At 34.9% G+C, this 27,501-nt stretch overlaps 3 protein-coding genes across 3 annotated transcripts in view; 2 read left to right on the forward strand and 1 right to left on the reverse strand.

Moving 5' to 3' along the window:
• LOC133876543 (protein VTE6, chloroplastic) overlaps positions 1–9,851 on the forward strand; it is a 30,668-nt gene extending 20,817 nt beyond the window's left edge. Inside the window, exon 5 of the mRNA XM_062314832.1 lies at positions 9,566–9,851. Coding sequence (XP_062170816.1) covers positions 9,566–9,658 — 93 coding nt within the window. The 3' untranslated portion in view covers positions 9,659–9,851. The remainder of the gene's footprint in view (positions 1–9,565) is intronic.
• An 8,975-nt stretch (positions 9,852–18,826) lies between these two features.
• On the reverse strand, positions 18,827–19,381 carry LOC133876187 (uncharacterized). Its single transcript, XM_062314471.1, has one exon. The coding sequence runs from the start codon at positions 19,379–19,381 to the stop codon at positions 18,827–18,829; it is 555 nt and encodes a 184-aa protein (XP_062170455.1).
• A 5,584-nt stretch (positions 19,382–24,965) lies between these two features.
• Positions 24,966–26,286, forward strand: LOC133874771 (protein ROOT INITIATION DEFECTIVE 3-like). Its single transcript, XM_062312640.1, has one exon. The coding sequence runs from the start codon at positions 24,966–24,968 to the stop codon at positions 26,172–26,174; it is 1,209 nt and encodes a 402-aa protein (XP_062168624.1). The 3' UTR covers positions 26,175–26,286.
• The last annotated feature ends 1,215 nt before the right edge of the window (positions 26,287–27,501 follow it).

Here is a 27,501-nt window from a genome sequence, read left to right on the forward strand (position 1 = left end):
GTTATGATTTTCCGTTAAATATTATCAAAATTTCCAAAATATATATGTATTTATTTTTATTTTTTATAAAAATTTATCAAAATTTCCAAAGATTCAGGCATGGTTATTTTTGCAAATTCCATGAAATTCTAACAAATGCCTAAATCCTAGTAATTTTTTTTTTTTTTTTCTAAAAAAATGAAGGGTATTTTGGAAATTGACAAGATTTAACAGAAAATCTTAAGGGATGACCCGTAATTGAGATTTTTCAAAAAATAAATATTCTAAATTGAGACATTTTGAAGTTCAGGTATCTTCTTTAAAAAAATATTAAAAGTTTGGTAGAAATTATAAAAAAAAAAAAAAAAATTAAAAAAAAAATACCGGAATACAAGAAATGTCAAACTCATCAACAAAGAAAAAAAAAAAAATATATATATATATATATATATATATATATATTGAAACCAACGTGTTTCAACTAGCTTTTTTAAGGATTCAATAACACTATAAAACTGATCAAAATTAATGTTAATCACGAGGGATTCACGATGATTTTTGTTATAGAAGAAGCATAGACAGTCTTTTCAGAGAAATAGAGTTTTGTTTATCCGTAAATAAGAGATAGAGTCTCTTAGATAAAACAATATTCTTTTCTTTAGAGATCAACAGTCTGAATATTTTATTTATTAAACATAAGTTTAAGGGCTAATCAACATTTATTTTTTATAAAGCACCATGAACTGATAAGTGTCATAATTGGGCCCTTCAAACTGTCAATCTATTATTATTTAGCCACATCCGTTAATTTGACTGTTATGTTGGATAGAAAATCAAAGTTGATCAAAATGTTCCAAAAATGCTTATATTTTGACCATTGAAAATCAAAATTACCCTTGTATTTAATTAGTAGAAAAATAATTTTTTTTTTAAAAAAAAAAAAAAAAGAAAAAAAAAATATAGGAATAAAAACAAAATCAGTCTATGTAGTTGGCTTAAATTACAAATAGTATTTTTTAAAAGTAATTTTGGCTTTCTAATGGCCAAAATAAGGCCGAAATTACAAAGTCTTTTTAAAGGTAATTTTGGTTTTCTAATGGTCAAAATAGGGGCATTTTCGAAACACTTTGGTCAACTTTGATTTTTCATCCAACATAATGGTAAAAACTGACGGATGTGGGTAAATAATAACTGATTGACAATTTAGAAGGCTAAATCCTGATACTTGACAGTTTGTGATGCTTCATAAAAAATGAATATTAGTTGAGGGGGCTAAATAATATTTAACCCTAAATTTAAATACGAATTGATATATGGTTAGACTAGATACAAGGACCTAACATTTAGACATACTAATTGCTTTTCACAAGAATTAAGCTTGCTTAGAGTTTAAAAATTTGTTTCCTTTTTCTTCCATAAAGGTAACTTCTTCATACATAAGTTATAACCAATCGTTATTTCTTTGTTATTCTTTTCGTTTTGCTTCTAAAAGCAACTCTGTGCTTTTTTACTCACAAACTAGAAAGTTAATTGGTTATGAGTCCCAGGGGCATTGTACAGATCTTAGATTGATGTAGACAATGCAGGAAGGGAAGCGGAGAATGAGAATTGAAGTTCTGAAGGTATATCATAAGAAAGATAATTGAATAGGGTTTGAAAGAGAACCCTAGTCGCCTAAGGCATGCAGAAAGAGAGTCGATCTTTCATGAAATTAAAACACTAAATTATTATTAAAGTTCGAATGATCAACTTAACCCACAAGTAGGGCTTAAATAACTAAAGGATATCCAAAATTACCAAAAATAGCAAAAAGTTAATTTCTAAAATAAATCAAACTACTAACCAACATAAGAATCCTGCTAAAAATCTGGTGCTAGAATTCCCCCTAAAACACTAATCGAAATATTTCCTAAAATGGCAAAAAAAATATCTTTAAAATCTGATTTGGACGAAAAACAATAGAATTTGAGGCCTAAAACGATGCTCACCGAGCATAGCTCAATAGACTCGACATGTGCACCGAAATAAGTTTTTCAAATTTGGGTCATATTCTGATAAGTGTAGCAAAAGTCATGTTCATTTTACTGTACATTGCGTAATATGAGTGGCAAAAAGGTTGGAAATGAAGCATTTTTGGGTCCTGGAACGTAATGAGTGGCAAAAAGGTGATATTTTTGAAGATAGGAGTTGATGAACAAGAATTGTCCTAACCATTCAAGAACTATCCAAACGGTACCGTTCGGATAATCATTTTAACGGTATCATGCATGTAGCGTTCTAACAATTTTATGGAAAAATGTAGAAATTTGAGGTTTTAGGTACTAGGTTAGAATTTTTAACTTAGAAGCTTGAATAACGATAGAATACCTTGCAGATGAGAAAATTAAGATCTGTGAAAGAGATTTTATTGGGGACTTTTATACACAGAGTGAGTATTTCTCACGTGAATCAAAATAACGATATTTTAGCATGACTATTTTAATATGAAATGTGCATCCTTATAATATTATGAAATGCCTTCTTATTCATTGTTGTGAGTCCTAAATTTCTAAGTAAGATGAAATATCTTTTACAATGAATGATTGTGTGATACTTACACCATTATTTCACATGCATAAATAAAAATAAAAATAGAAGTTGGTGAATCACTCGGGTTTGGTCCTGGTCGGGCAATTAGGGGATGGCTTGCTATAAGCATTCCTGGGACATCAAGTTTGTACTAGAAGTCCTCATGGAATGCGCAAACCCAACTGTGAATATAGTTATGACCTATAATATAAATATGTATCTATGTATTTCATCAGCATGATTTTCGATTTTATCATACTGACATGTGTACTATTGCATGTGATGTTTTACTTTTATGTTCAAATTAATAAGGGTTCATTACATAATTGTGCCTCGCGCAAGATTATACTTGCTAAGTCATTGGCTTACAAATTTTGTGTTTTCCACCTATAAAACATTGTTTTACACCTACAAAATATCTTTGTTTTACAAAAGAACTGATACTAGAAGATGGCAAAGAGATGGAGGCCGCGTATGGTGAGTTTCTTTAAGCTCTTGTTGAAGAGTTTGATTTCGTTGAGGTGCATTTTTGGGAGATAGACTGCCCTAAGATAGTGTTACTATTTTTATGTAGAAGGCTCCTTACCTATTTCCTTTTAGGTGTTGATTACGTCAGACTTATGATATGTCCTAGACTTATTTCTGTTTTATAGATGACTTAGCTTATCTTTTGATGTATAACTCGTAGTTATTATCAACTTATGGTGATACTCCTATGATTATATTAATATTGTAAGATATTGTGGTTGATGGTTTGGTAGTTGCTCTTGTTTAAATTCGAAATGTTTATATTCTATGTGTGGTTTACAAAAAAAAGACATACACTTTCTACTGCAATTACCTAATAATGAGGAGTTGGTGGTAATATTTTAGGTTATTTATTGATAAATAATCTATGAGCATTACAATTCATATACTTTAAGGTTTCATGATCTGTAGCCACCAAGTAGTGGCACTAATGCTTCAAAGACTGCACAATAGCATAGAACTCTAGATCATACATGGAATAGTTCTTTTTTACCCCAAGAACTTCTTAATGAAGAAGGCAATCAGATGACCTTGTTGGTTCAGAACAGCCCCAATGCCAATCCAGATGAGTTACAATTAACTTAAAACATCTTTTTGAAGTCTGGAAGAGCAAGAATGGGTGCCTTTGTTAGCTTTTGCTTCACCAAGTGAAAACTTTACCCTGCTATGTAGTCAAATGAAAGGATTGGCCCTTTAAACACTCCATGATAGGGGCACAATGCTAATGTTCGAGATGAACCATCAATAAAGGGATGCCAACCAGTGGAAACTCCGAACATCATGTATTCTCTTTGGTGTAGGCCACTCTAGGATCACTACTACCTTTAATTTATCTTCATAGACACCATAAAAATAAACGAAAAAACCAAGAAAATTCACAGAAGTAGTTAGAAAGAAACTCTCATTCTGTAGTGTCTCAAAAATAGAGCTAGTGTGCTCCAAGTAGGTCTGCCACGAATGGCTATAGATGAGAATTTTCTCAAAATATAGGACACCAAATTTCTCCATGTATGGATTCAACACCCGATGCATAAACCTCATAAACGTGCTTAGTGCATTGGATAGTCAAAAGGACATGACCATCAACTCATACAGCCCGTGTTGTGTCTTGAATAAAGTTTTTCCTTCGAGTCTAATATGGATCTGGTGCTACTCACTCTTAAGGTCGATTTTAGAGAAGACCTTAGAGCTAGATAATTGATTGAGCATGTCATCCAAACGAGGTATCGAAAATCTAAATTTCATGGTGATAAGGTTTATAGTTGTACTGTCAGCGCACATGTGCTTGGACCTTTCCTTCTTCGGAGTTGGGAGAGCAAGAACTACACATGATCTCATGCTCTTTCATATGCAGCCTCGTTCTAGCAACTCGGTAACCTGACATTGAAGCTCCTTAGTTTCTTTCAGGCTAAGGTAATAAGCTTGATGATTTGGCAAGGTTGACCCCAGCACAAAGTTGATCAGGTGTTTTATATCGCTCATGGGTGGTAAACCAGGTGGTAGATCCTCCGGCATCAGATTTGCAAATTCTAATACCATCACTTATAGCTCTACCGATACATCTCCTCTTGTGATCACTTCACACTCCATCAAGGTGCACACCATGCCACCTTCCTCCACCTCCTCCAAAAACTGAGCTATAGACAGAAGGTTCATGCTCTTCTTAGTAACTTGCGAAGGCATGGATCCCTCTCTCCTAGGTGCTACCACCACCCTTTTACCCTTGATGCATAAGGCGTAAGTATTTTGAAGCCCGTCATGGATCATGCTTTGATTTACTGCCAAGGCCTACCAAATAACAAGTAACATGCATCCATGGACACTACATTACACTAGGAATTATCAAAATACTTACGACCCATTGAAAATGAAACTAGTCACCTCTTATCAACTTTTTCCTCACTGGCCTTCTTTAGCTAGGAAAGCTTGTACGGCTGGGGTTGACAATCTGTCTTCAGCTGAAGTTTTGAGACTGCTTCCTTGGATACCACGATCAATAGATTTTTGCTCGTCCGACTAGCAAGCTTTCAGGACTTTGTCGATTGATGACTAGGTTCCCACATCTGAAACAAGGAATCTTAGAGCTAGAAGTTTGGCCCTATGCAGGCGGAGGATTAGGACGAGCCCCCCCGCAAGTTTTGTTCTCCCCTCGGTTCATATTTGGTATTGTTCCTCGCTGCCTCTCTCCAGTTATGGAACGTTGATATACCTCTAAGATTGTCCATAGTGAATGGGTACTAAGTAGCGAGCCATTAATTGTTGCTCGGTCTCGAGAAGATCGTTCCAGGTAATCAGCTGGTAAAACTCCTTCGTATACTCATCAACAGATCTTGTAGCTTGTCTAAGAGTATGAAGCCTCTGTAAAAGGATCTTAGTGTAGCCGAAGGGTAAGAATTGTCTTTTCCTCTTCTTTTTCGTCTTCTCCCAATCGCACTTCTTATGTTTGCCTTGCTTTTCCTCGTGTATGTAACGCCCAGTAATTTCAAGCTCTTAAGAAATCATTGATATTGTTGAGGAGACAATATCCATAGGTTTTTATAAGCAAACCTAAAGTTGTTTTGAAAACTTAAAAGATCAAAACATAAAAACCCTTAAAAACTTAAAAGTAACATTTAAGCTTTAAACTTTGATTGAACCAAAAATAGGTCAAACAGACTCAAATTTAGTTGATTCAAAGACCGTTGTACTCACAATAGAAATATCTATCACATGGTAAAATTTTGTGAAAAGTCCACTGGTTGACTTTTTGGATTTATAGTTGACAATTTAGGTGCCAAGTGGCACTTTTGGTTGAACTTTGACTTCTAAATTTAGGCTTGATAAATATGTTTTTATGGCTTATAATTACTCAATATAGTATATATATATAGTTTATACTTGAATCCTGTGAAGTCATAATTCAATTTAATAACAGTTGACTTTTTATCCAAAACCGGTGCTTAAATGACTCAACTGTCGAATTAAACGAAGAACTATCAAAGAGAAATATCTCCATGCTTCTAGAAACATTTATGTATAAAAAACAAGAAGTATTAATGAAGGAAGAATATCACAAAGAGTAATCATGACAAGAAAGAAAAATCATTAAAGCAAGTGTGAACGCAGAAAGTAGTTTAAAGATATTTTGGCTTAAAATATAGAAACTTTGACTGGACCAGAACGGAGTTAAAACGAACTCGAAATGAGTCTAACTAAAAAGAGAAAGTGTTAGTCTTAAAGTCCTCTATCTACCCTCAAAATTTTTATGTCAATCGGAGTAGGTTTGACTATCGAAAAATTGCTCGGAGTAGGCTGTCCTCTAGTTGGACGAAAATCCTAATATTCAAATAGATAATAAAGTAAGGACTAGTTTGCAAGAAATTATCTAATAAGTTAATTATTTTATTACATTTTGCACCTTCTACCCCTACTTGCCTTCTATAAATAAGCATGCAGGGGTCTTTGTTTTTCCACACGAATCATAGACAACTTCCATGAAAGTGTTTGCTTTGGTTTTCTCTCCCTTTTTCTCTCCTTCTATCCCATGACCACTTTGATGTTCTTGAAGTTTATTTTTCTCTCCAAATCAGATTGTGAAAAATGGAAATTGACTTCTAATATAAAGCAAGTGTGTGTGTGCACAATATGTTAACAGAATAATGCGGAAATAAATAACACAAGATTTTTGTTAACGAAGTGGAAACTCAAGATGAGAAAAACCACTCCGGGACAACCAAACCCAAGATATCCACTATTCAGAAGACAAGACTAGATACAAAGTAGTAACACTCACATATCCTTGATGCAGTGTTCATATCTTGAACTCTAACGTGTAACCCAACACGATCGCCTCTCAACCAGGTCTCCTACTTGAAGGGGTCTTTATTGGAATCATTTACCTTAGGGCCAACCCCTTAGATAGACTTCACAGCTGATCAAATCATACACTGGAAAAAGTTAGAGAGCTAGCAGATCTTCAATATCTCCCTAAACACCCTCTCTAAGCTGTAAGGAATTCACCACCGAATTCTGTGTTGAATGCATGCCTAGAACCCCTTATTTATAGACTTTGGAAGCCCTAATTCGAGTAAAAAATGGAGTCTCTGGCACGCGCGTCCGATCGGTAGCCTTGGCCGTCCGGACGGGCTACTGTTTTCGTGTCTGAAAAGCAATTCTGGAAAATTCTGCAGGGCAGTCCGGACGCTTGATGTTTCCATCCGGATGGTGTTAATGGCTGTCAGACTATCAATTTATAGTATTTTTCGTTAGCTTTCCAACGACGCCGATTTCGTCCCAATCCGATATTTGAGTAAAACGTTATGAACAAAGTACCAGAGGGTGTCCGGACGGCTTGACCGAGAGTCCGAACGATCAACTGTAACCGCCTTTTCAAAGTAGCATTGAAAGCTTCCATAACAAGGCCGCGTCCGGACGGTGTTGCCCTAGTGTCCGGACAGTTGCACTTCGGCTGCACGTAATTACCATAATAAGGCTTTGAGCGTCTGGACCCTGAAGGCTGATGTTCGGACGGTTGAATTGGTGCACTCAATTTCCATATGTGATGCTTGATCGTCCGGATCATGAAGACAGACGTCCGGACAGTTTAACTTTGTATGCACGACTTGCCTTATGGAGGACATCGTCCGGACGGTTGTAGCCGTCTTCCCATAACTGTGTCTTAAGGCAGAAACCCTAATGCTTGTCAAACACTGAATGGCTTCCGGATGGTATAACCACGTCGTCCAGACGGATTCACTAGAACACTGGGATCTTCTCGAACTCTGAAGAGCGTCTGGACAATTTGCCATTACGTCCAGATGGATACAACCTTGAACTGTTCGAAGCTTCTAGACATTGATGGGCGTCCGGATGAAAAGTTCTCATCGTCCGGATAGATGATGCTTTGACAGAAGAGCGTCCGGACGGAATACCACGTCGTCCGGACGGCTGACAGGGAACCGAAATAAACTTCCTTAAAAACTTCACAGAATCTTCTTGAAGAACCTAGCTGAAGAGTAGACTCTGGATAAAGCAGCATCCCTGTGAAAGCAGCAACATTACATAAAAGTGATTTTGTCCAACAGAATGTAGCCAACACAAAAACTAACAGATTGATAAGTAATCTTGATGCATGGAGTGACTTCTTAGGTATTCCTAAGAAAGCGTTTAATTCACTTCCGCTATATCAAGTCCAAAAACTCAAAATATATAGTTTGAACGTGAAACTTTCAAAGGAATATCTTATGAATCACTTGACACCTCTTCCTTACTATTTGATTTCATTACTTGTGTATTTATTATATAGCTCTCCATATAAATTGTTAAGATTCATGTTTGAGTATTATGTCACGTGTTTCGATGCTTAACCATGAATCAAAGTAGTGATTTTAATTGATTTAATGACTTTTGTAAAATAGTGAATATACTCTTGTTAATATTTATCTATTTTATTATTTATTGCATTACTACGGAGTTGGTTCTACCACCTATATCTATTTTATCATTTATTGCATTACTACAGAGTTGGTTCTACCACCTGTATCTATTTTATCATTTATTGCATTCCTACAGGGTTGGTTCTACCACCTTATTACCCTATCATTTGCATCATAATATCATCATGTTAGGATTCATGTTTAAGTGTTATGTCACCAAGAGCACTATGTTGTGTTTTAGTGGTTAAACATGAATAATTGTAGTATTTATATTCTCATGTTATTGTCTTGTTTTACACTTACAATTCTTGTGGATAATCATAATTGCTCTAAAATACTTATTAAGTGCTTTGACTAAAAAACTTATGTTTAAACATTATGTCACCAAGTTTCGGTGTTTGAACATAAAGCTTAAATGTCAAAAGACTTATAAGTACTCACATTTTAATATTGATGATTAAAAACGATGAATGAATGGATGTAAAAATATACAGTTTTAATATTGAAAAAATGACTGATGAATATATTATATATATTTATTTATGACAGAAAATGAGCTAAGAAATTACACCAATGAGAGTAAGTATGGATGTACTTACTAAGTAATGATTCTATGTTTCATTAGGATTGTGTGGTGTGTGTTCATTGCATGTGTTTGTTCATGCATTGCATGTTGTGTCCAATTAATATAACGGCTGATGAGATAGCCATCAACAAGCTGATGTAGTAGCAAGTGGAAAGAAGGCTAGTCAGTGGACCCAGGGGGTTCATAGTGACCCAATGGAGTCCAAAGTCCTAATATATAACTAATGCTGGGACCGGTAGGATTCCAGTGCAAACAGGTAAGACTTTAAGTGTGAAGCAAAGGACATGAACGGGTTCGGATACCTAAGAACGAGAGGTCTGAAGTAAAATGATTATAAAACACAAACTAAATGGTTATTACAATGCATAATCATACAACCTTTGCATTTGTATTATTTATGAACTGTTATTAATCTGATGGTAACTTAGTTATGAAAATGGATGACTCATTTGTTTGTCTATGTAAATATGATGACGTCATATTTGCATAGTTACTGATGCAGATCTGGAGAATGAAGGCATGGACCCATATATCAGTTTTGATGGTTTTTGAAACCATTATCGAACTATTATGTGATAGCTAAGAAATTACTAGTTGTATTTGTGTGTGTCTTGTTTTATGGAATGTAAATATTTATAACGATGTCATGTTTGGCATGTTTTATGTTATATGCTTATGTGCCGTCTGTGGCACTAATTTCAATGCACCTAGTGTGCATATGGCATGTAAAGATAAACCTAAGTAACTTTTAATAAACTACCGAGGTATTTCAGTCAGCTCTAATGTGCTTTGCTATCAATTCCTATGACTATAGAAAAAAAAATATATTCCGTTGCGAGAGTTTATCTCTGATGTAGTAATGTCACGTGGAAATCAGAGGTTTCTATTTACGAATTTGCAAGCTCAAATTTGGGGCGTTACAGTGTACGCTTCAACTGCTTCCACCAAGTAGATACTCGACCCTTCAACTTGATAGCGACGAGCTTTAGTTTCATGTTGTTTGGCACCTCAAAGACTCCTTCAACTTCATTCAGCCAATCAATGAGGCCTTCTGCAATGCCTCTTATTATAATACATTATATAAGTACCTTGAAGCGCTTTAGCTATACCTTGACATTGATCATACACGCAGCAAAAATTTACTAAAAAATATTCTTGAAACTATAGTCATCAACACAAGACATCACCAGAGAAATCTGGTATGATGATTTTGAAGCCTATGTCTTTATATAGATCATTTCGACCACAATGCTCTCGACCCAGAGCAGGGTTGTGATACAGGTTCTCAAAGCTAGACTCCAAATTGCGATCATCCATATCATGAGTCAGCTTCACAGTTTGCGCCAAGTGATGGATTAGTTCTGCAACCTTCCACTGTATATCTTTAATCATAATGTCTTGCATGCCTCGTTCGCAAGGTTGGAATTCCTTTACCGCGATTCTAATAAGCATAGAAAAAGTTATACCTATTTTACTGTACACTACACAGTATAGAGATCCTAGTGGTTTTCATAGAAAACTTCCTTTAAAAGAGAAAATGATGGCCACTGCAGTTAGAAATACTTTGTGTAAATTAACAAAGATTTGTGCAGCCTAGTGAAAAACCATATTCAAATGTTCTTAAAATCACATTAGTCCAATTCATTTTGATTGAAATGTCAAATTTTGTTAGTAGAATAAATTAAAATTAAGGAAGCATTTTACTAGCCATTTGCTTCTATAGACACCATCAAATTCAGAAGTACCAATACCTTCTTGATTGTTTAGAACCGCTGATCAATACTATTGTTTTCTTACCACCAACTTTTTTTGATGACGTGGAACCCTTCCAAGACAGGGCTATTTTGTGTACCCACCCCTATTAAGTAAACCTCGGACCCGTATAAAGCGCCCCCTCCACAAAGATCGGGAAATACTCTGACTTCGCTGGCGGGCTGGTCCCAAAGAATTGTTTGCACCCAAAGGGATTTGAACCTTAGACCTCATGGGACTACCACAAAGACCAAGACCCTTACCACTTGAGCCAACCCCTTGGGGTTTCTTACCACCAACTACCATGGCAAAAGTTCATAGTAGGCTCCTCATCCTTCTTAAACTGGCCTTGCTTTTGGCATAATTTATAAAGGGCTTGATATCAGGCTCAGCTATTCATAAAATAATTGCAGAGTTTGGGGATTGAAAACTGACCCATCCAAATGACCAAATTACTTCAAGATTGTTTAAAATTGATTATAAATAAATTTATTACCTTTCGGTATCTCTCTTTAAAATCAAATTTTCAGCTTTCCAACAAACAAATGTTCTGTTCTGTGGGAGTATGCACAACACAAATGTGAGACTCAACTACTTTCTCTCTAACAAACAAATATTTTATTTCAATATGCTCGGATTGCGAAGAGCTTCCGGTGTTCAGAGAGAAAGAAATAGCTGCAGAATTATCTCAAAATATCTTCAGTGGCTTCGCAATGGTATCCATAATAACCAGCCCAAAGATAAAATTTTGCAGCCACATAGCCTGACATGAAGCTTGGTAACAAGCTATATACTCTGTCTCCATAGTTGAGGAAGCTGTAAGCGTCTGTTTGACACTTTCCATAAAATAGATCCTCCTGCCATCATAAAAGTATATCCAGAAGTGGATCTCCTATCATCATAAAAGTCTCATCGGAATATCCAACTGCATCAAGAATATCGGATCGTCGATATGTCAGCATAAAATCTATAATTAGTGCCCTTCAAGTATCTCAGTACTTTCTTTGCATCTGTCCAGTGACTTAAACCTGGATCAAGAAAATAAATAGGATATTTTACAATTAATAAATCATATTTATTAAATAGATGAGATTAATAATTATATTCTAGGTAATAATATTTATGTTAAGAAAATAAAATAAGTCTAGGTTAAAATAAGAGAAATAGAGTGATAATTATTATAGTGAGTCATAGTTGAATAAATAATTAATTACATTAATAAAAGTGTAGTTTAGATATATGTGGGGGTTTAATGTAAATGGTTAAATGATATAATTATTAGAAATAAGGGTTTTGATGTAATTAATAGAAGTTGAGGTTTTGAAATAAAAAGAAATCTCCCCTTGCCACGTGTCATTACCTAGTTGGCTGTGGAGGATTTCATTATCTCCTCCCAACCACTCAGCTTGTGCCATGTGTCCCCCACCCTATCCATTTTCTTTCTTTCCTTTTCTTTTCCTCTCTCTCTTTCTACCTTAGGCACGGATCCGGACCTCTCTCCCCCTCACCCGCACGATCTTTCCCTCTCTTCTTCTTCCTTCTTCCTCTCTTCACCTCGGTTCCAGCCTGTAGCAGCACCCGAACCCCTCCATTTCTTCCTTCTCTTCTTCCCTTCGTCTTCCTCCTCTCTTGACTCACCGTCACACACACACCCAGCTAAGAGAGAGAGAGAGAGAGAGAGAGAGAGATGAATCGAGAGAGCTACTGAGAGATGGAGCCCGAGAGTGTGAAGCTGTCGAGAGAGAGATTTTTCTGCAAAAATTTTGGGAGATCGAAATGCTAGGAACTCATGGGTAAAATTTATCTTCTTTCTTGCCTTTGATTTCACGTTTATCCCCCTTTGTTTTCTGTAAAACTATATGGGTCCTTTGGGGTTTGATTTAGAAGATATTCTAGGGTTTGAATGGATTGTTGTTTGCGTTTATAATTTAGGGATTATGCTAAACAAAAATGGAGTTTGATTTGAGTTTTGTTGAAATAGAAGAAATCTAAAGTTTTATATAGCTAGGCCGAATGGTACTCTCCCCATTTGTGGTTTCGATTTTTATAGCTTAAGATTGGTGTTTTGGTTCTTTGATTTCAGTAGATGTTTGAGTTAGTTGGATTGAGTAATTTCTGGAACTTTTGGTGATTTTTAGTAGGGTTAACCAAATGAATCTTTTGTGGGTGGCTTTTGAAATGGTTTTCTGGATGGGTTTTGTGTACCCGGTTACTGTGATATTTATGGATTGATTATTAGTGGAGTTAATTGGCTTGGTTTTGTGGGCTGAATATATGCATGTGATTCTTGATAATTTGGGTGGAACCAGTGAAGTATAAGGCTCAAAAGTGTCTAGTTTCGGGGGGTAATTTTGGGAGGAATTTTTTTATGGTCATGACTGAGATATGGGGCTTTGATAGGTGTATTTTAGTTGTTGAAATTCTGATTGGGTTGGTTATATAATGGTATGGAACTTAATGTGTATTGCAATGTGATTTTGATGGGTGTTTTGGTGGAATTTTTGAAATTGGAGTTGGATTTGTGAATTTGTTGATTAGCATGTTGATGTTGGAATTTTTTGTAGTGTTAATTTGGTGGTTTAATGATGATAATTGCTATGAGATTTTAGGTAGAAGATATGGGTTATTCCCACTTGAGAAAGAAGTTGGCCTTGCTATGTAAATAAGGATTTTGGGGATGTGTTGGATAAAGTTGAATTGATTAAAGTTAGATTCATTATTATGTTTCATTTGGAGTTTAAAGGAGAATGAATTGCTAATTGATAATTAATAATTAAAGTCGTCATCTTGGTACTAAGTGAGAAATGAGAAATAAGATAAATGATAGCTAGTGTGTTTAGGTCTCATAACCTAAATTACTTGGAAGGTTAGAAATTAGTAAAGCATTAATGTAATGGTCAAGGTTAGAAGAACATAGAGTTGTGATGTCTAATATAATCTTACGTCAATAAGTATATATATATAGGGACCGAATATACTGAGTTAGCTTAAATGAATAAACTAACTATAAGACATAATAGTTAATAATGATAACAAGACAACTTGATACCTAATTCACTTATCCATGTACACTAAGTATTTTAGTGTATCATCGGATTATGTTTAAGCATTGAATGTGTATATGTAGATATGTATATATACATATGCATATATATGAGTTAAATATATATTGTTAACTTAGTAAATAAACAAAGAAGCTATAAAATGGTTAACAATAATAATATGATAGAACAATAATATATAAGCTAATGAAAATAGTAAATACATCTTAGTATTAATGAACAAGATAAATATGAACCTCAATTTAAATGTTAACCTAATAGTAGTTTATGATACTTAACTAGCTTTAGAAGCGAGTAATGCGACGTGTGAGCACACTGGTAGTGTACATGCCATATAGTATAGAGTTCAATAGCATAATCTAATGTTACTAATGTTTGCAAGCTCGTGTCATGATTGGAGATCTCGACTTGTTCTCCAATGTAGAGTTTAAGTAACTAGAACATGGGGAAAATGTTGGAGTCATGAGTCCTATGCAGCCAAGGTGAGTATTCTACTCACTGAGAAGTATTATTTTCATATATGATGAATTGCAAAAAATATATTGTTTTACAATCCCGAACCAACTGAATGTTAATTATGATATGTTTTGGATGATTTGAGTATTCTTGAGTATATTGAAATTATGATGTTTTGAAGTATGTATATGATATGTGGAGTTTGAAATGAATGGTGTGACTGTATGATATGGTTGGGAATTTTGTAAACTGTGATTTGCATTATAATATGATTATGATTTTTGAGTGAGTTATAAAATTGGGAACATGATGCATTACGTGCCACAAGAGCACAACATAGTTACTTATGTGTCACAAGAGTACAGCATGATTACTTATGTGCCATAAGAGCACAACCTTGAGCCACGACTCATGGTACTCCCCAAGGGCGGAGGGAGGGGGGGTCGAGAGGGGTCAAATGCGCCCCCAACCCCCTAAAATTTCTCCTACCCTGGTAAAAAATCCTGTAGATGTCCTGATTGCCCCCTCTCAGACACTCATCAAGGGCAATCGACATTACCCTTAGCCACTCAGAAGCAAACGAGTCAAGTGACGCCAAGGACGTCTTGATTTTTTTATTTTTATTTTATTTTATTTTTTATTTTTATTTTATATAATTTAGGTTAGATGAGGGAAGACGATGACCCTTTTATTTCTTTAAAACATGTCATTTCAATAAGTTTTGTTGTTATACCACACGGTTGTTTAAATCCAAACGCATCATTTAAATAATTTGCTCCGTCCCTTTGTTTTTTAACGTAAGTAGTGTGAGACACTGAGACTCCAAGCGTGAGTGGCGTCACTGTCAAACTTGACTTTGGTTTGAAAGTTACCAAACCGAATTATTATATTAATATATGTATCATGTCCATGCTAATCTATTTAAGGTGCTAATGAAAAAAGAAAAACCTAAATTATATAATTTCTCTATTTTGAAAAATTTAAGAGCAAAAAAATCAATTATTTTTTTGGCAATTTCTCTGTTTTGAAAAATTTTAGGTACCTAATCAAACTTTTATATTGATTAATATTTTATATTTAGATTATTCTTTTAAATTATATATATATATATATATATATATATATATATATATATATATATATATATATATATATATATATATTGTTACCTATTTTAATTATATAAAATATATAATTGTAGTTATTTGATATTATGGAGAACAACAATTATTTGATTGAGCTCCAAATAAAATTCTAAACAAGCTCGTGTCAAGATAAATTTAGCAAATCTGTCAGTAGATTGTTGTTTAAATATTAAACAATAATTAAATTTTATCGAATTATTATTTATTCCGTTAGACATAATCTTTAACATTTTTAATTAATTTTTGTTCAATTTTATTTTTTAATGTTGACCCCCCTGAACCAAGATCCTGGCTCCGCCACTGGTACTCACATATGCATACATATATTGTGATGTGATGGAATGTGTTGCATGTCTTATATATTGTAGTTTTGCTAAACATATTAGTTGCATGATTTAAGAAGCATTGGGTTTGGATGTGCCTAGATGTTCACATTGTTCAGAGATTGGAATGTTATGTCTTGGTATAGTAGGCAGTTGTTATTTGTTCTTCAGCAAAGACGTGATTGCATATTGGAGTCTCACTCTAGTGCTCGCATAATCACACTGAAGTTCAAAGGCAATAAATCTCAATGTATTTGAGCGTAGTGTTACTGATAACTGAGAATGCAAATGCCTTTGTATAGCTAAGCTAAATGTGTGACGTCCCACATCGCCTGGGAATGAGGATGTGCTTATATGTATAAATGTACCCTTTATGACACAACGCATTTTAAAGCCGTGATGGCAATGAACCTATCAGAACTCCGCAGTTAAGCGAGCCGCTGCGAGAGCAATCCTAGGATGGGTGACCTCCTGGGAAGTCTGATATGGGAAGCCAAAAGCGGACAGTATTGTGTCATTGGGGGTGGGTCGTTACAAATGGTATCAGAGCCATTGCCCAGCCTGAGATGGTGGGAGCGTGCACAAGCCCAATGAGGGACGCTGGGTCCAAAGAGGGGGTGATTGTGACGTCCCACATCGCCTGGGAATGAGGATGTGCTTATATGTATAAATGTACCCTTTATGATACAACGCGTTTTAAAGCCGTGATGGCAATGAACCTATTAGAACTCCGCAGTTAAGCGAGCCGCTGCGAGAACAATCCCAGGATGGGTGACCTCCTGGGAAGTCTGATATGGGAAGCCAAAAGTTGACAGTATTGTGTCATTTGGGGTGGGTCGTTACAAAATGTCTTGTTTTAGTATTTCCAAAAAATGCATTAAGCCTCAATGTATTGGGAGACAGGTGTTTCATTAACTTAAGGATGCTAGTGCTCTATATAGATATGTCTCGTGTAACAATGTACAGTGTGTTGGTATTTCTTATGCATGGGGATGCTTGTGTTTCGATACAACAGACTAAATGCCATTATTTCTAGCTTAAGGGTTATGTGCATAGGAATGTCGTTGCGTGCATGTAAACTTGAGCAAACAAACTATAAAGTATTATTGTAGGTGAGTTCATACGTAGTTGTTTCTATAACAGAACTTCTATGTATAATCTCAGCTGCCTAGTATGTTTAAAACGTTTTCTATTAGTTGATGTTTGCTATATCAGCTATAGGGGTTTTCAAACAAAAGTTTATAAAATTGGTAGTTGTTATAGTGCTCGCAAGACTATAAAGAAAAAGTTGGTTCTTGTGAAAACTCAGTCAGTTTAATATCACTTAGGTTTCGGTATTATGTGCTGAGACGGTTAACTCATCCTTTCACCTATACGGATGTCGCAAAACCCCACAAACATATAGATGATGTTCTTTTACTTGCAGGTACTCCGGTATAGTTTATGGTTTGGTAGCAGTGTACTTGGGACGTTATGACTGAAGCTCGCCGCGACGGTCGTAACTGCTAGACTACAGGTTGTCCACTATTTTATAGGTTTGATTTATGGCTCGTGTCGCCTGTGACACTTGTATTTCGAGCCATTATTGTGTTGATAAGATTTAAACAGATAGATGTTAAATGGCTCTTTGTTGTAAATAATTTGTGATAGATGTATAAGTTGTGATTTCCACTATTTAGGTTTATGTTTTTCACTGCATAGTTAGATATATGTTATACTCTGATTTACCAGGTACATATTTTGGGGTATGTATCATATGTTGGTTTTATGACACATCACCGTACCACTATAAGGACTCATTTATGTTTGTATTAAAAAAAAAAAAAAAAAAAAAGGGTCGTCACATCCCAAGTACACCTACAACATAAGCAATATCAAGTCGTGTACACATTTGAGCATACATTAAAACTGCCCACAACTAATGCATATGGAACTGCTTGCATTTGAGTCCTTTCATTATCACTCTGGGGATATTGAGACTTTGAAAATATATCACCTCTCACAATTGGTGTCTTTCCAAGAGAGCATAACTACATATAAAACCTACTCAAAACTTAGTCAATGAAGGTTTTCCGAGACAACTCAAGAACACCATTATTTTTATCACCAAGAATCTGTATTCCTGATATATAAGAGGCCTCACCAAGGTCTTTCATATCAAAATGGGAAGACAACACACACTTAGTTTCAAACAGGAGCTCATTATCATTTATTGCAAGCAATATATCATCCACATAAAAAACAAGAAAAATATATCTGCTCCCATTGGCCTTTAAATATATATACATTGATCAACAACATTTTCCTTGAAACCACAAGAAGTGACAATTCCATCAAATTTTAAATATCACTGCCTTGAAACTTGTTTAAGCTCATAAATCGACCTTTCAATTCTTGGCCTAGAAATATGGTCCAAACGTCTGTACCACAAGATAGAGGAAGTCTCAATGTTCCTACTACACTTGGAAACAACCACAGCATTCACAAAAGAAGCACTAGAAGAAAAATGAGATAAAGAATGCATCAAGTCAATCACGTATAAACCATCACACAATGTGCCAGAACCAACCACAACATAATTATTATAAATGATAACCATTCCATTTCCAATCTCAAAAAATGTATCCACATTTGTCCAACCTCCACACCGTTTCCCATGTTCACCTTCAACTCCCCATTACTCAGCTTTCTGGTGCTTTGTAATTCCTTTTTTCTCTAACCAAGCCGTATATTTCTTGTAATTTGCCTTCTTGTGCCCATATACATGACAAAAATTACATTTTTCTTTGAATTCTTCTATCTTAGGCTCCAAAGAGACACCTACGCCAATTTGCTGAGAAAACTTTATGAATTTCTTTACTTTATGTGTCTCGTTGTCACTGTTGTCGCCCTTATAAAATTTTCTCTTAAAATGTCCACTATCATTTGTCATCATAAAAATAGCATGAGATTTTTCCTTTTTCATCACCTCTTCTTCTTGAGTGACTATAGCAGTCATTTCACTCAAGCTCTATTAATCTCTTTGAGCATTGTAGGTGGTCTTGAGGGCATCAAATAGAGATGGTAATGACTCCAACACTTGCCACACAAGAAAACTGTATGCTAGCTCAACCTTCATTTGCCTCAACTTGTTGAAGAAACGAGTGAGCTTCATAATATGCTCACGAACTCCACTAACACCATCATAAGTGGTAGTGGTAAGTAATTTCATGAAAGTTCCCTTCTCTGCTTTGTCGAACTTAGTAAACTTATCCCCAACAGCAGCCAAAAAATCCTTAACACTATCAGTACAAGTAATACTCTGCCTAATAGACTTGTCAATGGTGTACTTCATGATCATAAGATAAGTCCTATTAGAATGCCCCCAACGTTCGTAGTAGGTCTTTTCTTCAGCGAAACTTTTCTCAATAAGTGCAGCAAGTGCCTCAACCCTCAACGCCAAATCAAGATTTATGATAGTTAAATTGATAGTGAGAGACTCATACCAATCTTCATAATTAGTCTCCGCCAGAGTTTTGATGGCAGATAATGGGAGGGACAAACCTTGATTTTCCAAAACTGAGAACATCACAACAAGACTTTATTATACATGTAAAAAAAAAAAGAAAAACATGCACTTATATTGTCATCATATTTTTCATGCTAGAGTCACGTTGCACAATAGACTCTTACACAAATTGTTTATTTCAAAATTTTATGCTAGAGTTCCACACACAATGAACTCATACACATGATAAAGCAAAATAATTAAATACAACGACTTGAGATTACCTGCTAACGAGAGCTAGGATAAGACTTAGTCATCAAGTGCCGAGTATTTAATAATTTCTTTACCGTCCTAAGCATTCTACCAAAATAATGATTTCCAATATGGCAAATCAGTTATCTGTATGGACCTTAGTAAAATTGCAGTTCACAAAATAATCACAGCAATTAATTTATCATAATTAGTCCAACGATAGGTGAGTACATAATCAATGAAACAGTTCAACGATTTATCATGATTAGTCTCACGATAGGTGAGTATATAATCAATCCAAACCATTAATCATATACACAAGAGCATTATCCATATTGCACTAAAATTTCAATGAAAAAAAAAAACACAATTATTTGTCATGATTAGTCCCACGATAGGCGGGTATATAACCAATCCAAATCATGTTTTGATGTACAATATTGCTTCATTGTAGTAAGGGATTTAAGAGTTTTGCAAACAAAACAAATAAATAAATAAATATATAAAATTAGAAAAAAACAGAGTATCCATAAAACAAGTATATGTCATACTCATGCACGCATATCCCATAGGCCATAACACAAAACAGTACTGTAACTTTAATAAGTTTATGTACTTGACTTCAAGTCATAAAAATATTGTCTCTTCCCTTTTTCTTTTTCTTTTTGAACAATTAATAGCCAGTATTTGACTTCAAGTCAAAAGACAAATCAAAAAAAAAAAAATTGTTTCGTTATTATTCTTCCATCAAGCCCAAATTTCAAATAAGGAAGAAAAAGAAGTTAGTATTCTTCCATTAAGCCCAAATTTCGAAAAAGGAAGAAGAACAAAACCTTCATCTAGATGCACACCCACAATAATATAAGCAATTCATTGGAGAAACCCGTTGCACAAGAGGATGAAAGTTTCGCGGAAGAGAACCTATATGCATTATATCGTCATTGACTCACAAGAAAAACAACTTGGAACCACAAAAAAAATAAAAATAAAATAAAAAGTTCACTGATACACGACGACGACGCGCAAATCAATATTAAAGAAAATATAGCGGCACAAATCTATATTGGGGTGTAAATGAGCCGATCCTGAGCAGGTATTGCCTGTTCGAGATCGGCTCGTTTAAGTAACAGTAAAGCTCGAGCTCGACACAAGCTGAAAAATCTTGTGCGAGATCGGCTCGTGTAGGAAAAAATACCGCCCGAGCTCGAGCTCGAGCTCGGTCATTTTGGTCGATCCCGAGCTCGAGTACTCGGCTCGAGCTCGACCCATATCACAATTCAAATTTATTGATTTAGCATGAAAAAAATAAAAATAAAAAATAAACCACAAAATTTCAAATAATGTGCAACTCGTACAAAATTTCAGAAATGTAATTTAGCTGTAACCAATTAATTTCTCAAAATAACATAACATAAATTTGCCTGATAAAATCACGATGTGGCGTTCCTTCATGGGCAACGAGTGGAGGTAGATCTGCTCCAATGACTTTATGACTTTCACGGGACGCCCCAGCTTCGTCACCGGCACCCACATCTGTAATGAAATCTATAGTGGCCTTCGGCAATGGAGATGTTAGTAGCTACGCAAGAGCCAAGGAGTTATGAGTAAGGAGAAGTTCATGGGGTGTTTGTCTGAATGGAATATTAGCTAAAGGGAAAGCCGAGGGGGAAGAACATAAGAATGAGATGTGTGAAAATTGAGAAATTGTGGTTCTGGAGTGGATTGGAGTCTGGAGAGTTCGAGAAGATGATAGGTTTTGAGTCTGGACTGTTTGGGGTGCTGATGGGTGGTTGCGTAGAGGAGGATAAGTGAAGGCTAAGAATTGGTTACAGCTGTATACAATTATCTCGCAACGAACGGCTCAGATTTACCAATAGAAAATCGCACGGCCCATAAAATTAAGAAAATGAGGCTTTTTTTTTGGAGCAGTGTGCGTGAATTGTGGATTGTTTACTGTGACGTGCTATCAGCCTGTTAGCTTCACTGCGTCAATGCATCAGGTTGTCAAGAGTCAAGACTCAAAAGACTCAAAACCTAGGGAAACCAAGCAAGGCACGCGTGAGTTGTGACGCTACAGTGAGGAAAAGACTAAAAAAACTCAGGCGATTTTTAATTCTCGATAACTAGGAAATTGAGAATTAAATCTGAATTATGAAAGAAAACTAATGCTCCTCTGTAATACAAATTGATTGGCAAATGGCAGCCACACATTTATTTTTTGACATTTTTATATTAGTTTCTTCTTTATCCCACGCAACAACAAATCCCACACATTCCTTATGTAATCCTCTCTTTGATAGGGTGGAAAATTGTCAATCCAAAGATGCCTTCAATTTCTACGCATCAGAGCATCTCAACAAACTTTTTAAATTTTATTTAAATTTTAGCTAAAATTTTATTTTTATTATTATTTTTAATAAAGTTTTTACACCAAATTCTCTAAATATTTTTATATTTTAACTAAATATTAATTTCTTATTTGTTTTAAGCAACCATTCATAATAAATAAGGGGAGAGAAAAAATGAAAAGTGAAGTGAAATTAGAGAAATTCAAAAAAATGATAATAATAATAAAATAAAAAAATGAATAGCTCATGAAATTTGTGAGCCAACGACTCACATTCTACACGATTGCAATCAAACGATCACAAACTCACACCGAAATCACAATAGTTAATTAACAAATAGCTTATACAATTAAATGATTAATAAAATACTGTTATACGGACATACGGTTATACCATTAACATATAATTATACTCAATATTAGTTAACCAATATTAATATATGCTTAGGAAAAAAAAAACTAACGTTAAGAAAATCTAGATATGTAAAAGGTTAGTTAACTAACATTAATATATGCTTTTTAAAAAAAAAAAAAAACTAACATTAATATTATTAATTTAATATGTTAGTATATACGTTCTAACTAGTTAATATGCTATTAGACTATTAGTTATTATAGTATATGTTGTAACTTATATCTAAGTATCTATATGATTAATTGTTGTTTTCTTTTTTCTTTTTTAATTTGTATACTTATGTGGCATTATATCACTATGTGACTATAATTGATACTTATAGCTTAATTTTTAATTATATATATTTATGAGTTATTAATCATATCATATGATATGAGATAATCTATAATGAGTATGATAATAATGAATCATATTTATTCTAAGTATATAATGGTAATATTTAGATCATGTATGATAATGTGACCCAAATTCTAATTATAACACTTAAATTGTGATTATATTAAATACATTGTTGATTCCAACGTTATAAAATTTAATGTTACACACTAAGATAGTAACTTGACCTCTCAACATAATGTTACACACTAACATAGTAACATATTAACATATTACATATTAACTAATTTTCTAACTACATATACTTATGTAACTAATTATGTTAATTAAGTTGCTTATTAACTTAGTACTACTAAGTTAGTATGTATAAATTAAATGGTCAATATACATAAATACATATTTTTATTAATATACACATATGAATATTAATTTAACATGTATGATGACATACTAATGATACTATGTTAGTTAACTAACACATTAATGTTAGTTATGATACTATGTTAATATTAATATTAGTTATGCTACTAACATAGTAACATATTAATGTTAGTTGTCCCAAAGAGGTAGCTCAATCGATTGGGGACCACGCCTCATGAAACCAAGGTCACTAGTTCGAATCCCCCGTCCCCCTCTTGTGTGGACATGTCAATATATATATTAATGTTAGTTATGCTAACATGTATTAAGTTTGTATGCTATTGGTTAACATATAGTATACATGAGTACATGTATCCTTATTACAAAAATAAATAAATAAAATACATATATCCTTTATAATATATATTGTATTTAATAATCTTATACAAAATTATTTTTTGAATTATAAATCATATAATATCATATGACTTATAAGATTATCTATAAAAAGTATGATTATATGATTTAACAATTCATATGATCTTAGATTTTGAATCACGTGATCTAATGATTCCTAACTATCTAATGATAATACTTTGAACATATAATCATATTCATCTATATAGTAATTTTATGTCATATGACAAAATGTTATATTATTATATGATTATATAGTCATATTATATTACATAAATAATATGATTGACATATATTACTACTTAATATATACTGAAAATTATTATTTGTTATATATATATATATATATATACGAGTCGAGTCTTAATAAACGAGTCGATCATTATACGAGCGGGTTCACGAGCTTTAATCGAGTCAAGCCGAGTTTATACGAGTTTGCATCGTTTAATAATCGAGTTTGATTTTCATGTTCACGAGTAGCTCATTTAATAATCGATTCAAGCACGAGTCGAGCTTATTCGAGCCGATCCCGAGTAAGCTCGCGAGTAGCTTAGCTCGTTTACACCCCTATGCTTACATAATAGGTCCAGCCTATTATGGACCCAAAATAATAAAAAATAAAAAAAAAATAAAAATAAAAATAAAAAATGGACTATGCTAGTCCATCCAAAAGGAATAAATACAACAGTTGCATCTAACAATGCATATTGTACCACATTATTTAAAATTTTTAAATGAAGTAGCAATATATTCACCATAGAGCAAGATATTCACCATATAGCAAGATATACACTATTAAATCTATGAAATCTAATATTAACCATAACATAGTTCATCCCCATTTCAAGTGAAGTGAAGAGAATCATGATCCCTTTCGAAGATCCACTGCCATATGAGGACATCTTGATGGGCCTTGTCACGACTCATCCACTCACACCCTTTAATTGGAGAGACTATACGAGTTGTTTGAAACATGCATATGCTACAATATTATCCCCTGTATTGCGAAAAAATCTGATAAAAAATCAAATTTAAATTTGACCTTTTGGTTTTATTATTTTTTTAATTAAAAAATGACACATGGCAAGGGTATTGTTGACATATTTCGACAAAATGAGTCATTTTAAAAAAAATTTGATAGTTTTGGAAGCCAATGTCTAAGCATTAGTAGTTCTGAGACTACTTCCAAAATAGCTGACAGTTTAAGGAGTTAAACTATAATTTTTCCTAAACATATTCTAATCACATAAATTTTTACTTTGCTTCCAATTTTGGTAAGATTGAGAATTAAATTTTTCTAAAACAATATGGTTAATTTAGTAGTGCATGCCATAAAGTGTAGATATGTGCCATTAATAGTGCACTCCCCAACACCTTTTTTCCCAGAAGAAGCCAAACTCGATGATAAGCACCTTGTTTTCAACGCCCCCAACCACCAGAAATCCCTCCCTCGCATGCCCTCCTCGTTTTCCCACATCAAACAATTAAGCTTCTATTCTAATTCTACTTCACATTATTGTCTCTACCCTACCAGAAAAATGTCATCTTCTTCACATGAAATTGTACTTACTAGCTCTCCTGACGGCCTCATTACAGCCTATGATGCCTCCTCGGGCGCCATTCTAGCCCGCTTCACCGGCAGCCGATCGCCTCGTCAAGGCCTCGCCCTTGCCGGGAACGCTTTCATCGCTGCCTCTCATATCTCCTCCGCCACCGCTTCCGGCTCCGTCCACCTGTACAACTGGTGGTCTTCAACCGTCTTCCACTACCTTCCTCTCCCCGAACCTGTTGCTCCCCTCACCGCTACGCCTGATGGCTCGTACGTCTTTGTCGGTGGCCTTTCGGGCAATATCCACGCATTGTCCCTCCCCTTAGGGAACGTATTCAAATCACTCCCTGCTCATGAAAAGCCCGTCTCCTGCCTCAAAATCACCGACGACGGATCTCTTTTGATTTCGGGCGGCGACGATGGTACAATTGTTGCCATACCAATCTTCAGACTCGTCGAGGCCTCATCAGCAAACGAAAACGGATTATCAGTCAATCTCATATTGCATCGCTTTGCCGCGCATGCTGATTCTGTCACTGGCCTTGCTTTATACAACACCACGCTAATTTCTTGCTCGTTGGATTCCACATGCAAGTTTTGGAATCTTCTACACGGGACGCACCTACGGACGGTGGCATTCCCATGCACAATTTTCGGAGTTGCAGTAAACCCAACTGAGACAGAGTTTTACGCGGCAGGATCAGATGGTTTTGTTTACAAGGGATTAACGTTAATCAAGGTTGGAAGTAGCGGCCGTGAAGTGGTGAAATGGGCTCAAAAGCATGATGGGGCAGTCATGTCTTTGATGACGATGAATGAGGGGCGGGATGTGGTGTCGGCTGCGGAAGACGGAAGTGTGTGGATTCGGGAGGTGGCGACAGGACATGTCATTATGGCTCTGAAAAACGAGACGGAGAGCATCAGTGATATGGTGGTGGCCACGGGGATTAGTAGTGGGAAAGGGAAAGGTGTCAATGAATTATCCGGTGGGAATTATTGGAGTAGTCTTGGTTTATCTGGTAGAGAGTTGAGTTTTCCCGTTAAGCAGACGCTTGAAATGGAAGATATATTGAGTGTGGCGGCAAACGATAGAAGCAGAGCCATTGACATGCTTGAATCTGGTATCAAAGTGTACGAGAGGCTCTTGGAACTCATTCTCAAAGAAGCAAAGCAAGGTAGTGGCAACGATGGCGAGTAAGAGAATTGAAAGATGGCATGTGAACTGCACTAGCTAGCTGAGTTTCATAGTAAGTAAGAGAAAGATTATGGCATGTAGCTAAGTTTGTTATCCAAACAAATAAGAATAAGTGCAGGACAGCTGGGCTTTGGTGTTTTTTAAAGCATTAGTACTAAACCAATTAATTAATAAGCCAAGTCAATAGACCTACAGTTTTAGGACCTAATATAACTTGTTATGACAGGATAACAGTTTTTTAGCTGGTGTCAAATACTCATGACCAAATTGCACATGCAAAAGATCGAGGGGAAATATAAGTTTTCTAGGAGGTGCCCGCCGGGAGGGAATGACTTTGATGTTTAAGTCGGTAAGCGTTTAAGAAAGGAGAATTGAAAAATGGTTTAGAATTAAAGCTTTGAGCTATGGCCAAAATTAGTTTTCTTTTACCTGATTTAGACTTACCTTTTATAGTACGTGGTTCTCAATTTCTATTGCTTTAATGGTGGGCTGATCTTGGTTGGTTTACATGTTAGCAATTTTTAATAGTGTCATTTATCAACCATTTAGTTCCGGCCAACTAGCAAGTTAAGTTAGTTGATGTCATCAAGTGATCAGCTGGATGAATCAGTTGGATTGGTTGTTGTCATCAAGTGAGCTGGATGAATCAATTTTGAATTAGTTATCATTTTTTGTTACTTAGTTAATGATCAATATATTTGTGTAAGTAAAAGACATTTTAGAGACTAACAATGACTACATACTTATTTTTCTTCCCTTCTCTCATTTCTTTTTTCTTCTCTCTGTTTCTTTCCACAGCTTTATTATTTTGATATGGTCTCAGACCAATATTAATCTTCTTAGTCAAATTTTTTTCTCTTTCTTTTCTTTCTTTCCTTTCATGGCGTCTTCTTCATCTGCAATTTCTGTTGAAGCAAATTAATTCTTCCAATCCCTTCTACCTTCGTCATGGTGATAGTCTCGGTTCCATATTGGTTTTTCAACCACTCATTGGTGACAATTAGCATACTTGGAATTGTTCTATAATCATGGCATTAGCGGCCAAAACCAAAAACTTGGCTTCATTGATGGTACTATGGTTAAACCATCAGATTCTTGAAATTTTCTAAATCACGCATGGATTAAGTGCAACAACATGGTTTTATCTTGGATCTTGAATTCGGTTTTGGAAGAAATAGCTGCAAGTGTTGTATATATCAACATTGCCAAAGAGATGTGGATTGATAAAAAAGAACGCTTCTCTAAACGAAATAGTCCGACAACTTTACAATTACAAAAAGCTATTCCATCTCTATCTCAGGAAAACGTATTAGTGAGTAATTATTTCACT

Source organism: Alnus glutinosa, chromosome 8 (genome assembly GCF_958979055.1).
Source record: "Alnus glutinosa chromosome 8, dhAlnGlut1.1, whole genome shotgun sequence".
Classification (NCBI taxonomy): Eukaryota; Viridiplantae; Streptophyta; class Magnoliopsida; order Fagales; family Betulaceae; genus Alnus; species Alnus glutinosa.

What these genes read in the sequence shown, in the direction of transcription:
- LOC133876187 (XM_062314471.1), bottom strand. Translation starts at nt 19,381, where the DNA reads ATGTTCTCAGTTTTGGAAAATCAAGGTTTGTCCCTCCCATTATCTGCC.
- LOC133874771 (XM_062312640.1), top strand. Translation starts at nt 24,966, where the DNA reads ATGTCATCTTCTTCACATGAAATTGTACTTACTAGCTCTCCTGACGGC.